General features: G+C 50.3%; 1 protein-coding gene across 2 annotated transcripts; it reads left to right on the top strand.

The window, feature by feature from the left end:
- The first annotated feature begins 3,900 nt into the window (after positions 1 to 3,900).
- On the top strand, positions 3,901 to 8,557 carry ADRB1 (adrenoceptor beta 1). 2 transcript variants are annotated; one of them, XR_010367585.1, is made up of 3 exons: positions 3,901 to 5,307; positions 8,267 to 8,370; positions 8,458 to 8,557. XR_010367585.1 is itself a non-coding variant. In XM_064431357.1 (2 exons), exons 1-2 carry the CDS (start codon positions 3,940 to 3,942, stop codon positions 8,276 to 8,278), a joined length of 1,380 nt encoding a protein of 459 aa, XP_064287427.1. In that variant the 5' UTR covers positions 3,901 to 3,939; the 3' UTR covers positions 8,279 to 8,468. The 2 variants fall into 2 exon arrangements, 1 of the variants encoding a protein (XP_064287427.1); XM_064431357.1 differs by having other exon boundaries at positions 8,267 to 8,468.
- The last annotated feature ends 4,647 nt before the right edge of the window (positions 8,558 to 13,204 follow it).

Raw genomic sequence — 13,204 nt, forward strand, 5'->3', positions numbered from 1 at the left:
CCCTTGAGTGAACAGGAATTAATAAGCATTCACTGCTTTGGACCCCCAAAGTCAAACTCAGGATGTGTTTCCTAAGGTAGCTCACACTTGTACACAGCATCCCCCATGGAATTATGGTGTCACACACACAGCACAGGGCTGGAACTTCTGTTCTTTGATACCTTTGCCTTGTATTTTTCTGATATTGTTCAACTACGTACAGTATTTGGAGCACTGTCACACGTGCTCAGGAGATAATGTCAATGGAATTGTGTGTTGTCACAGGGTAACAGCCTCCTGCTGCTGCTGAAATGCCAAATTGAAGCCGAGGCATTTATGGAAAATAAACGTCAAGTCAAAGCCAAGATGTTTATTTTAAAAGCAAGAGACATGGATCTTGTGGCAATGTTCCATCATGTCTCTATTTCTCTAATAACAAATGTCCAGTGTGAATAGAGCCAAGTGATGATTTCTTCCTGGGGCAGCAGGGAGAGGGTGAAGCCTGATCACTTCACATGAGGATTCTCAGAGTTGTTTCTCACCTACTTTCCTGCAGGTTTTAGTCAACTGTCCAGGTAGCAAACACAAAATGATTTACCAGATGTGTGCTAAGTTTGCTAAGAGATTAGGGAAGACAGCAGGAAGAAAAATGGACAGCAAATGCATTTTTAATTTGCTTTTCAGTAGTTCTTTTTCTCCAGAGAAGGAACGACAACACGAGGCTCACTGAAATCAATGGGAGGATTTCCAGGCTTTTCAGTGGACTTTGATAAATGCCTTAAGAGAACAAATAGCTCATGTTTTTAGAGGGAATTATGTTAATATTAGTGGTCCCTGAATTTGATTCATGAAGGCACAGCTGGACCAAGACTGGGCAAGATCCTTGTCTAAGGGGCATCACGGGACACACAGAGCTCAGAGCAGCCCTGGAGCTTCAGGGATGGCTTACAGCAGCAAGTCAGAGTGGCAACAGCAAATCCACTGCCCTAGCTACAGCTACAATGAAGGAAGGGGTTAGTCCCAGTGTCCAGCACCATTCCCAAGCTCCTGCCCCACTGCTGGTGCTGCTGGTAGGGACAGAACCCATTCAGCAGGACCTTCCTCTTGCTATCTGTTTTGCATGGAGGGAGGTGCATGAAGACAAGCTGGAAGCTGTGCAAAGCATCTCAAAGGACTGAGTGTGTATAAAAACACCCACATAGCTCACTTCAGCTCCTGAAATGCTGAGGTTTCACAGCTCATGCCAACAGGGTTCCTCAAATGCAATACATTTTGGTTCTCGTCAGATCTACCTGTTGCTCATTAAAAACTGTGATTTGGAGAGCAAGGAGAAACAAACCATTTCAGTACTTAAGCTCTTCTCTTGACCTAACAGAACATCCTTAAATAATATGCAAGTGAATGGAAATATTTAAATCATGTTAAAGAGCTGTCTGAAATTAAAAAAAAAAAAAAGGAAATTAGGAGAAGAAGATTTGCAAAAGGTAATGCTCTGAAAGGGGTTAAGCCCACAGTGAATTCTTGGCTGCTCTGTACTGCAAGGGCCAGAGGGATGTTCTGTACAGAATTCGTAAACTTGCTTATTTTTTCCTTTGGAGATGCATTGTTTCCCAAAGACATTCTGGCTCCAGCTCTGATCTGACATTCCAGATTGACGCGTGTGGAACCAACAAAGACACAGAGAAGCAACACACAATTATGTGTCTTCTGCTTTATTGCATACTTGTTAATAATTTCCTTTAGTCCTCCAGCCTTTAAGCTTATCTTCTCTTACGGTAGGAAGAGACCTCCTGCTGGAGATCTGATAGGATAGCTTGATAGGCAAAGAGCTGGCATTTTATTAGTTTATGGTATTTATTAACTGTGTAAAGATATTACAACAATAATGGATCTGGACAGATGACAGATGGATGGTGCTCCAGGAATAGCAAGCAAAACAGCTGCAGGGTGTCCCCACCACTGCTTCAGTGTCATCTTGGGAAAAATATGTAAGATTTTATCAGAATTTTTTCTGGCTGATTTTATGCTAAAATGGATTGTACACATTCACAAAATTCATCCAACCATCTCATCTGTGAAGATTTTGGTGCAATGATGCACCATGGGCCTCGTACTTACTTTAAGTGCTCCAGCTAAATGTAGAAAATAAAAAATCGTTTCTATCCCACAGCTCCACTAACCTGGTTTCATAATATTACATTTTTTTAGATCAGAATTACAGATACCAGACCTGAGCAAATACTCCTGGAAACAACCCTTCTGCTTTTCATTTGGCATAAGGTCTCTCTCTGTTCTTGAAGATGTCATGCCTCCTTCCCTTCCCACTAAAGAGGGTCATGCTTTGGTCCAGCAGATGACGAGCAGCAAAGCAAAGTCCATGGGAACATGAGGGAATGGTTTGCCAAGCAGCAGGTCCACGCTGGTGTGTGGCCTTTAGTCAGGGTTAAATAAACAGTGTGTAAATAAATAAATAATTTTTTTCCCAGGTTGCGACCTTGTAAATCAAGCCTAAGCCTAGAAGGGATTTTTATGGGCCAGCTGGAACAGCAGAGCAGTCTTAGCAGAATAAATATATAGGGGGAAGAAAATAACTGTGACTTCCAGTTGCTCCCAGAGTGCTGTGGGGAACATTTGGTGCTGCTGTAAAGGCATGCCAATGATTTAAAAGGCAGGAGAGAAGGGACATTGTTCTCATTTACTCAGTGGTTGCTCCACATTATTTTAAGACGTTTAAAACAGTAAAATGCAGTAAAATGCAGTCTTACAGCTTCCGAGGAGAACAGAGAGCCAAGCAGGTAGATGGAAATACAACCAAGTAAGTTCCTAGCAGCAGGTTTCACAGAAGGGAATGGGACCTGGGCAGGGATTTGCTCAGTTGGTTATCTGGGCATTGCATTCTCCTGATGTTTCACGTACTTTAGTGTTCATTACCAAACAGGCACTAACAGCGTTAATACTTAGAGCAGTCCCTAGATTTCGTGGCTTTGACCAGACTGTGTAAAAGCTACTGCAGGCATTTTTAAAAGTCCAGAAACACAGCAGAGAAAAAAAGGGAGCTGGGGTTCCCACCTCTCAACTCTTCAGTGCCTTGGTCTGGCAGGGCTGGAGGAGAAGGGGAAAAGAGGATTCGCAATAGGGAGACGCAGGGGACAAGCGGCAGCCGCAGTCCCCGCACGGAGCTGGCAGCATCATGCCTTTAAACGGGTTTTGCACGGGGGCTCTGGGGCTGCCCAGGCTGGGAGAGGAGGCACTGGGGACAGGGGGCTTGAGAGCGCGACACTTGTCCCTGATGGGGACATCCAATGGGAGGGGATGTCAATTACTTTCCAGTGGAGAATGACGCTGACAGTGCTGGCATTTTGCTTTCTCCAGGGATAAACAGAAGTAACTTCTGCTCCAGAAGCCGGTAGGAGCCACCCTGCCCGTATTCCCTGCCTGCCCTGCGGCTGCCGGGCACAGACACCCCTTACTCAGGACAAGGACAAGCCTTGCCCGGGACATCCACGCGGCCGTGCGGGAAGGGGGCTCTGTGCCCGGCAGCCGCGGGGCAGGCAGAGCGTAGCCGGAGCAAAGACGGGGGTCCGGCGGGGTACCGGCATGGATAGGGGCAGGAATAGGGCAGGGAGAGGAGCTGGAATAGGGCAGGGATAGGGGCAGGAATAGGGCAGGGATAGGACAGGGGTAGGGATAGGGGCAGGGATAGGGCAGGGACAGGGGCAGGAATAGGGCACGGATAGGGGCAGGGATAGGGGCAGGAACAGCGACAGCGGTACGGCCGGTGCGCGGGCGGGGCGCTTCAGCTCCGCTCGCTCGGTGCCGATTGGCGGCGGGCGGTACCGGGGCGGTACCGGGGCGGTGCCGGGGCGGTACCGGGGCGGTACCAGGGCGGTACCGGGGCGGTACGGGGGCGGTGCCGGGGCGGTGTCGGGGCGGGCCCGTCCGGCGGCGCGGCGCGGGGCCATGCGGCAGCCCCCGGGCGGTGGCAGCGGCGGCGGCGCCGCCTTCCTGCCCGCGGCGCGGTGCGGAGCGGCGGCCGGAGCGCCCCGCACAGCCATGGGCGATGGGTGGCTGCCCCCGGACTGCGGCCCCCAGAACCGCTCCGTGGCCGGGGTGACGGCCGTGCCGCCCGGGAGCCGGCAGCTGCCCGCCGCCGAGCTGTCGCAGCAGTGGGCTGTGGGCATGAGCCTGCTGATGGCCCTGGTGGTGCTGCTCATCGTGGCCGGGAACGTGCTGGTGATCGCGGCCATCGGGAGGACGCAGCGGCTGCAGACCCTCACCAACCTGTTCATCACCTCGCTGGCCTGCGCCGACCTGGTGATGGGGCTGCTGGTGGTGCCCTTCGGGGCCACGCTGGTGGTGCGGGGCACCTGGCTCTGGGGGTCCTTCCTGTGCGAGTGCTGGACCTCCCTGGACGTGCTCTGCGTGACGGCCAGCATCGAGACCCTGTGCGTCATCGCCATCGACCGCTACCTGGCCATCACCTCGCCTTTCCGCTACCAGAGCCTCATGACCAAGGGTCGGGCCAAGGGCATCATCTGCACCGTCTGGGCCATCTCCGCCCTGGTCTCCTTCTTGCCCATCATGATGCACTGGTGGCGGGATGACGACCCCCAGGCGCTGGAGTGCTACCAGGATCCGGGCTGCTGCGACTTCGTCACCAACAGGGCTTACGCCATCGCCTCGTCCATCATTTCTTTCTACATCCCCCTTCTCATCATGATCTTTGTGTATCTGCGGGTGTACAGAGAGGCCAAGGAGCAGATGAGGAAGATCGATAGGTGCGAGGGCCGGTTCTACGGCAGCCAGGAGCAGCCGCAGACGCCCCTGCCCGCTCACCCTCACCACCAGCCCATCCTCGGCAACGGCCGGGCCAGCAAGAGAAAGACCTCCCGCATCATGGCCATGAAGGAGCAGAAAGCCCTCAAGACTTTGGGCATCATCATGGGGGTGTTCACCCTCTGCTGGCTCCCCTTCTTCCTGGTGAACATCGTCAACGTCTTCAACAGGGACCTGGTGCCGGACTGGCTCTTCGTTTTCTTCAACTGGCTGGGCTACGCCAACTCCGCGTTCAACCCCATCATCTACTGCCGCAGCCCCGACTTTCGGAAGGCCTTCAAGAGGCTGCTGTGCTGCCGCCGGAAAGCCGAGCGGTGGCTGCAGGGCGGCGGCGGGGAGCTGGCCCGGCTGCCCGGGGGCTTCATCAGCACCGTGGGCTCCCCCGAGCGCAGCCTGGCCGGGACCTGGTCCGACTGCAACGGGGGCACGCGGGGCGGCAGCGAGTCCAGCCTGGAGGAGAGACACAGCAAAGCCTCCGACTCGGAGTCCAAGGTATAGGGGGGCGTGGGGGCCGCGGCGGAGCCGGGACAGGGAGAAGGCAGGCAGGGAGACGCGCAGGAGCGGAGAAAGCCCCGGCAGCTGCCTGATGGTAATGGTAATGGTAATGCTACTGCCGAGCGAAACGATCCCTGCCCTGGCAGCGGGAGTGCGGGTGTTTACTTAGGAATAAAAGCAGGTGAACTGGTGTGCGACATACCTCATCCGAAACTACAGAGAGCAGGAGACCCACTGAGCGGACAGCAGAGGAGACAAGCGGCCCATGCCGGGGACAGCCGCCGTGTCTGTAGCAGACGCGCTGCCGCGGGGACGGTGGCGGCAGCGCCCGCGCTCGGGTGGCTGTCCCAGGACCGTGCTGCTGGCCCTTGGCGGCCGAGCTCGGCTTCAGCCGGGCTCCGGCCACCCCGCCGGCCCCGGCGCTCATCCCCTCTCCCAGGGCACCGGGGTTTTGGGGAGGCGCGGGGTCGGTGCTGCAGGTGCTCCAGCGCAGAGCGCGGCCGGCAAGACGGAGACCTGCCGGCAAGATGAGTTTTAAGCTCGGAGTGGCCGTGCTCTGCTCGCCTGCAGAGTAGCGAGAGAGAAAATAATGAGCAGTGAGGAGCGCTGGTGTATTTTGGAAGGGGGTAAAACAGCCCAACCCACACTCTTGTGCTTATTCCCTCTGCATCAGCCAGCAGTGAGTTACTGTGCTTATCTCCTTCGGCCAGACAATAGCAGTCAGGCTGAGAAACTTCTACCTCAAGCTGTGCATATTGTACAGGGGAATGAACGGACCATGTTTATATTAAACAGCATATTTACATACCACTAATGGGGTTTTAGGACAAGGGCCGGGGAGGGGGGGTGAGGAACCTTCTGCAGCTTGTTCATTGTAATTACAGATGAACGGGGGGAGGGGGGAGAATCCTGGCAACAAAAAATTTACTGCACATCTTTTTTTTTTTTAAAAATGGCGACAAAGTCGTTTTTTGCACAGTGTTAAAGAGTTGTAAAGTTATTTGAGGATATTACTTGCACACACATACACACATGCAGATTGAAAAGGAAACGGAGGTTTGCGTAACACCGACCCTGAACCTGATTTCTGGTTTTGTCTGATCTGTTATAGTTTTATTGAGAGAGTGACTTTTTTAATATTATTTTTTGAAGGTACTGTAAATATATCCATATTATAAATTAAAATATCTTGAGACTTTATTATTTTTATTTTTATTTCCAAATGCCCACGTGAATCTGCTGTTATTTTAGCACTTGTGTGTCATTTCCATTTTTCTCTGTGTGTGTGTTTTATAACATATTTATACTTTGGTGCAATTTACTACTGTGTAAGTAATTGGTCTATGTGCAATAAATACCATTGCAGCACATGCAAGTGTGTCTCTATAGGTTTTGAAACAATACCAACCTGTAATGGGAAGAACAGCATTTGTTTTTCTCCAAAGATGGCTCAGATTACCAATACAACTTGATCTAATGGCTTTTCCTGACACAGTGTTGTAAAAAACCTGTTTGAAACCCAGTATGGTTGTGTTCCTGTTGCAGTGAGATCCACTGACTTCCCTTATTAATGGGAAAAAATTAATGGCTAATGACAAGGTGTTTCCACTCTGATAATGAATACTCATTTTCTTGAACTATTCCTTTCTGGAATATATTTTTCTCTTTTTTTTCTTTTTTTTTTCTTTTGTTGTTGTCATTGGAGTACATGGCTGGGAGTCAGGAGACCAGAATATTTAAGATTACAGAGGACGCTTAATTTGAAAGCTTAAAATGGTCTTGAGTAGAAAGAAATCTCTGTAAGCATTACATGCCACTCCACAAGTGGGTCCACCTCATGCTGACAGCAGGCCTGATCCTGCCCAAGCAGGTCATGATAACTGAATGTTGTATTTTTCATTGATCTAAGTAAAGAGTTACAGTGAGCAGAAGTGCTGCAGCTTTGTGTCCCTGCTCCAAAAGATTGTCTTCCTTTATTGCTTTATGAAGGTGTGCTCTATCCTTGTGGTTTCATAAAGTTTTTCCTTACTGAAATGAATAAATGGCAGACAGAGAAAAAAAAAAGACAGTGCAGAATAAAAGTGAAGTATTTTTTGGCTTTATTAAACTCAGGAGTACAGTTTAATTAAATATCAGCTCCCAGGAACAGCACTTCCCAAAGCGAGTTCTTCAGGGTGGTGGCTCACAGTTTGTTTTGGAAACCACTTGTTCATTTTACTTTGTTTTCAAAGTTAAGGAATTTGTCCTTTGCAATTTCTAATGTTGTATTTTCAGGGAAAAAAAAAAAGTTACTCTTTTTATGCAAATACAAAATAAAGGGACTGGAGAAGTAAATAATACTTTTCCATTGATGTCACTGGAGTTTGATGTGAGCTGCAGTTAATGGTGTCTTCCTTGATAACAGTGAAATGGGCTCCTTAAAATGCTGGGGTGACATCAGATCAGGAGCTAAGTGGGCTCTGCCATCAAATGATTTTTTTTAAATTCTGGTTTTATCTTTGATTACAGCAAACATAACAGGACTAAATGGGTGCCCTGGATGGTGATGTCTGATGCCAGATGTTGGCTGTGCATGTCTGGGATGGGATGGGATGGGATGGGATGGGATGGGATGGGATGGGATGGGATGGGATGGGATGGGATGGGATGGGATGGGGAGACAGTGCTGCTCTCCTTGTGCATGTTGTGGATCACAGAGCCAGGGCAGGGCCAGGTCCCTGCCTGTGGGTAGAGCAGGACAGGATCCCAGCACCTGGCTGGGAACTGAAGTGACTGTCAAGCCCTCATCCTCAGCAGGGTGCTAGATCCTGGAGAAGCACAGGACCTACTGCATGGAGCAGGACAGCCTGATGGATTTGGCTCTTCAGCTTATAAATCAGTTCATACACTCAGTTTTAACTATCGAAACACTCCTGTCCTTAGGCTTTATAAAGTGGTGACATTTTTGCCTCAACAGGGTCCAACTTAGGTGGGAAATTTATGGCCAGAACTTACTCTGCTTGCCCTGCTGAAGAGCTGTACTGGGTGATGCATCTCCTGGACAAGTGTAATGGCACTGAGGTAGGATGAGTTTGGCCCACTGACCCCAGAAGGGCCAGCTGTGTCAGCAAAGCAGTCAGGATTTGTCTGCTGTTGAATTTTTGCCAGTTGAGGACCTGCTGGAAGAGTCTGGAGGCTGACACGTTGAGTGCCTTCGTAGAGAGCTGAAGCAATCCCACTGGCAGCCTGCACAGGGGATGCCAGTCCATCTTGCACGGCGTGGAAAAGGCAGTGGTACAGTAACAGTGAGGCCAGAGCAGGACATGTGGCACACACGTGTGCGAGGAAGGGGAGGCTGCTGGCGAGCAGTCTGCTGTGGATCACACTCAGAACACGCTGTTCTCTGCAGGGAAGGAGGATACTCTGAGAAGTGTTGTGGGGCAGCTGAAATACTCCGGAGGCAATGAGTCAAACACTCAGGATGAATATTTTTTTCTGACGAAAACCAGACGTGGATTAGCAGTTGGAGCTGCAAGTCAGAAAGAAAAGGTGGTAGGCATGCGGCTGCACACGTACATGGGCAGGAAAGCAGCAGCAAGGAGCTGCAGGCCTGCAGGGAAGGGAGACACAGGTAAACCAGAAATCCGCCCAGAGAAAATGTCCTGCAGCTGCCAGGACCAAAATTGCTTGGCGAGGATGCCTGGAGACTTCCACATGGAAGACGCCTGATTGTCCGAGGCGCCGGCCACACTCCGTGCAGTGTTTGCTCAGCACTTCTGAAAAGAAGGCTGCCTCTCTCCACGTGTTTGAATGGGAATAGACCAGCTTGAAGGGCTGGATTCAGTTCTGCGTGTGCTCAGGGAAGCTGAGGCTGTTTGAGACACCCAGGAGGCTCTGCAGAAGGACTCCCCACTGGTGAGAGCTGCACAGAAGCCCTCCTGCAAATCCGCTGCACTCTGAGACTGCAGCCCTCAGCATCCACTGTCTATAGCTCCAAGCAGCATGGAACTATGTGCAAAAAAGGTGGATTATGATCTGAACTGTGCATTTGACAGCATCAGCTGGGTGTTTGAGTCTCTGCATGCACTGGTTCTTATGCAGATCCTGCTTTCCCTCATGTGTTGTCAACTATAAGGACAACTTCTTTATCAGCTTTTTTTTTTTCCTAAACACTATCTGAGGCTGAGTTTTTATTAACAACCTTGAAGTGGCTATTTTGCAAACCTTCCTTGTGCTGCACACTTTCCTAATTTATTGTAATTTCCCGTCTGGTGGAGTGCACTTACTTCCTTTATGTAATATATCAGCTGCAGGCCTGGAAATTGGGCAGCTATGAACTGAAAAGAGCAGACTTTCGTGAGGCCAAATGCGGTCAGGCATCATTGCCACTGGGAGCAGAATTTGACCTGATAATCTAATCTCATACGAGAGACTATCTCCAGAAAAGTATTGTTACCAACAGCAAATGACCTCTGCTAATGAAGCTGGAGCAATTAGTCCTATTTAAAGCTGTCGAGAAAATGTTAACTGCTAAACAACAGTTAGTGCTGGATAGTTCAAATAATGAGCGTTTTGTTTGCTGGTGTGTGTTAGGTGATGTGTTGGGAAATAATTATCCTTTGACTAGCAGCCAGCTTTGTACTAATCAGAAAGGAGAAGTCATGTTCTGTTTGAAGGATTATACCTAAAAATAGTTCTGTTACCACCACATCAACGAGCAAGATGAAGCAAATTCTCAGCGATGTACACACCTTGCTAACGTTTCACTTTTCCTCCTAAAAACTCATTGTTCAGCTGGGACGTTCTGTTTGATTGTGTCAAGAGCACTAATGTGATCTCCTGCAGTAGCACTAAGCACACTCTCCCCACAGAGCATTACCCCATGCACCACTGACTCGCTTTCAGACCCTGCCAAATTCCCAAACGCCCCAGGAGGAAGTAAGGATTCTTTCTCTTCATATAAACAATCAACGCATAATGTAAGATCAACAATATTTTTTGACAATCATGTGGCAGAAGAAATCGATCTGCTTTTTCTCTGAGATGTTTTTATGCCTGCCCATCCGCCAGGAGCAGCCGCCCATGGTAACAGCAGGTGATTTATCCCTGCAATTCAGTAACTTCAGCCTGCCAAACTCTGCTGGGAAAAGTGACCAAGGTGGGAAGAGGATAAAAAATGTGATGCTGGTGAGCAAGCACAGGATTGTCAATGCAAAAAGGAAAACTGGGGTATCTTTGGCAATGCTGAAAGTGTTGCCTTTTACTGGTAAAGTGTGATTGGTTTGGAGGGGGATACACCAGGCAGAGGCACTCTGGAAACAGGTTAAGAAGTGTGAGAGGTCAGACATTCCATATAGGACTATGCCACCAGAGGACTGGCAGCTGAAATATGCCCAAAACATTCCTAGAAGTTTTTCTTACTCTTTGTGGATAACAGCAGCAGACTAAAGCACACCTGAGCAGCTTTCAGCTGCTGTAAAGCCACACAGCTCCCTGGCCAGCCACGGACACATGGGACCCCCTCAGCATCCCCTCCTCCTCTCCAAGTGGCTCCAGCTGAGTTTCATTGGACCTGGAGCCATCCCCCAGCCTGGAGCCACCCTCCTGTTCCGTGGTGCCAAGCAGGAGGTGCCCCATGGCCTCGGGGGGTGGCAGTGCTGTGGGCAGGTGCTGTGGGGTGCAGGGTGTGCCCCTGGCATGCTGGCACTGGCTGCCGGCCGTGCCCCTGCCCTGACTCATCCTCTGTCCTTCCAACCAGCCACAGAATCGGCCCTGCTGTGCTGGAAATGGAGTTTGGGTTTGTTATGTAAACTGGCAATCAGCTTCCTGGTTCACCAAAACCAGCAGCTTGGCACTCACATTTGCTTCACAAGCTAACTTTTTTTCTTCCCTGCCCCGTTCAGCTTCCAGGTTTTTCATGGTAATGTTTGCCTGCTTCGCCTTAGCACCCAGCAGCACTTTTTTTTTTTCTGTGCCCTGGCAGCTGTTTGAATCCAGATATGAACAGTACCTGGTGCTGGGCAGTGTCTGGGTTTGGTTGTACCCATTCCTTTCAGGATTGATGCTCAGTTATTAATACTGGCTGCACCAGAGTGCAAAATTCCCAGACAAATAGGAAATGAGTCCTGACCTCCAGGTTCACAACCTAAAGAAAAAAACAGCAGCTTACCATTTGCAGACTTTTGCTATTGGCATGATTAGCAGAGCATCTCAGATGTAATGGTGTACCCTTCCCATCTGATCCTGTGTAATGCACCAAATCCTGTTGTCCTTAATGAGATTAAATGAGGATTTTTTTACTAGTTCACTGCCTTAGCCATTAGCAACTGTTGTGTGTCTCTAGGCAGTGATGTACCTTTGCAAGCCTGGACTAGTGTCTCTCTCAAAGCCATGATATTTGGCTTCTTCCTACTAAAATTATTTTTATAATTGCTCTTAAGCTCATTGGTACAATGCTTTGAAAGGCAGGTCTAAGTGTATACACCAAAGAGGCAAACAGAGACACTAAAGAGCTCAAAATCTCAGCAGCTGCTAGGTTTATAAGTAGTTCAGCTACCAACAACCCATTTTGCAGGGCCAGGTGAGTGTTAAAATCTGCAAGCTGCCCTCCCTCAGAGGGGGACCCTGCCACTGTAAGGAACAATTGCAGGTGCAGCACAATAGCTCATCACAAATTATTTTTTTCCAACTGGTAAAATTTGAACAGTGCTTTGCTGCCAAAATGTAGATGCCTCTTGTTAAGAAGAAGCAATCTAGAAAAGCCCCTGGTGGGAATTCCTAGTGGGGAAGGGAGATCAGTGCTCAGGGTTAAAGTTTCCACGTGCAGATGGAGAGCCCCGTGCTGACCGGCCCAGTGAGGGTTACAGCCACCCTGGTGATGGACAAATGCCATCCACCACAGCCACCCCGGGGACACTCTCTGTGCCCCCAGTCTGCTGCTGTTTGGGTGTACAATGTGTGCCCCTCTCACCTTTCCCGAGTGCCAGAAGGGACCCAGAGGTGTCCTGAGACACAAAGGTGAGTGCCAGCCCGCGCCGCCACCATCCCACTGTGCCGCGCAGGGAGGAGCGCTTCCTCTTGGACTGCAGCAGGTGAGCTGGGAGATGGCCCACAAAGCTCCCATTGTTCCACAGCCCGCCTTCAGCCACGGGTGTTTTGTTTGTCTGTTCTTCCCCTAACTGCTCACTTGGGAGCTGTCAAATAAAATCTCAATTAGCTCACTTAGGACGTGCGGGGCGGTGTGGGATGTGCTGGCAGGCAGCACTCCCTGGCAGGCAGAGATCCTCCATCCTCCATCCTCAATCCTCCATCCTCCATCCTCAATCCTCCATCCTCAACTCTCCATCCTCCATCCTGGATTCTCTATCCTCAACTCTCCATCCTCCATCCTCGCCGTGGGCAGGGAGGCAGGAAGGCAATGTGGGACCTGCTGCTCACACACAGCCCTGACCCAGGCATCGCTGGTACCCCAGCAGTTCCCATCCCAGACGAGGACAGCCACACCACCAGGGCACCCAGGCACGGGAGCACCTGTGGGGATACTCTCAAAACAGCTTGTGTCCAATACTCATGCTTTTTGGAGCTTTTATCTCATATGCAGCACAAGGCAGGTGCTGCAGTAATTGCCAGTCACAACAGGTGTTGCAACAGTGCTCTAAACCACCTTGAGAACATCCAGGGGAGAGGTTTTGTTCCTGTTTCACTGCCAGGCAGTTGCCAGCAGTCTGGCAACAGGGTAGATAGGTGCCTGTCTGTGGTTTTCAACATCAGCCTGTCCAAGGCAAGGCTAGTGCTTGGCCCCTCTCCTCCCCACCCTCAACTCCCATTGCATGTCCTGCTTGCCAGCCTGGCTCTGCTGCTGTGCTGCTGTGTGGGCAGTGGGCTCCTGTGGCTGGAAACCAGCTCTTTCAGACAA

This window comes from Passer domesticus, chromosome 8 (assembly GCF_036417665.1).
Source record: "Passer domesticus isolate bPasDom1 chromosome 8, bPasDom1.hap1, whole genome shotgun sequence".
Classification (NCBI taxonomy): domain Eukaryota; kingdom Metazoa; phylum Chordata; class Aves; order Passeriformes; family Passeridae; genus Passer; species Passer domesticus.

Bases quoted from the DNA above. Each gene is read 5' to 3' on its own strand.
- ADRB1 (XM_064431357.1), top strand. From the start codon at position 3,940: ATGCGGCAGCCCCCGGGCGGTGGCAGCGGCGGCGGCGCCGCCTTCCTG.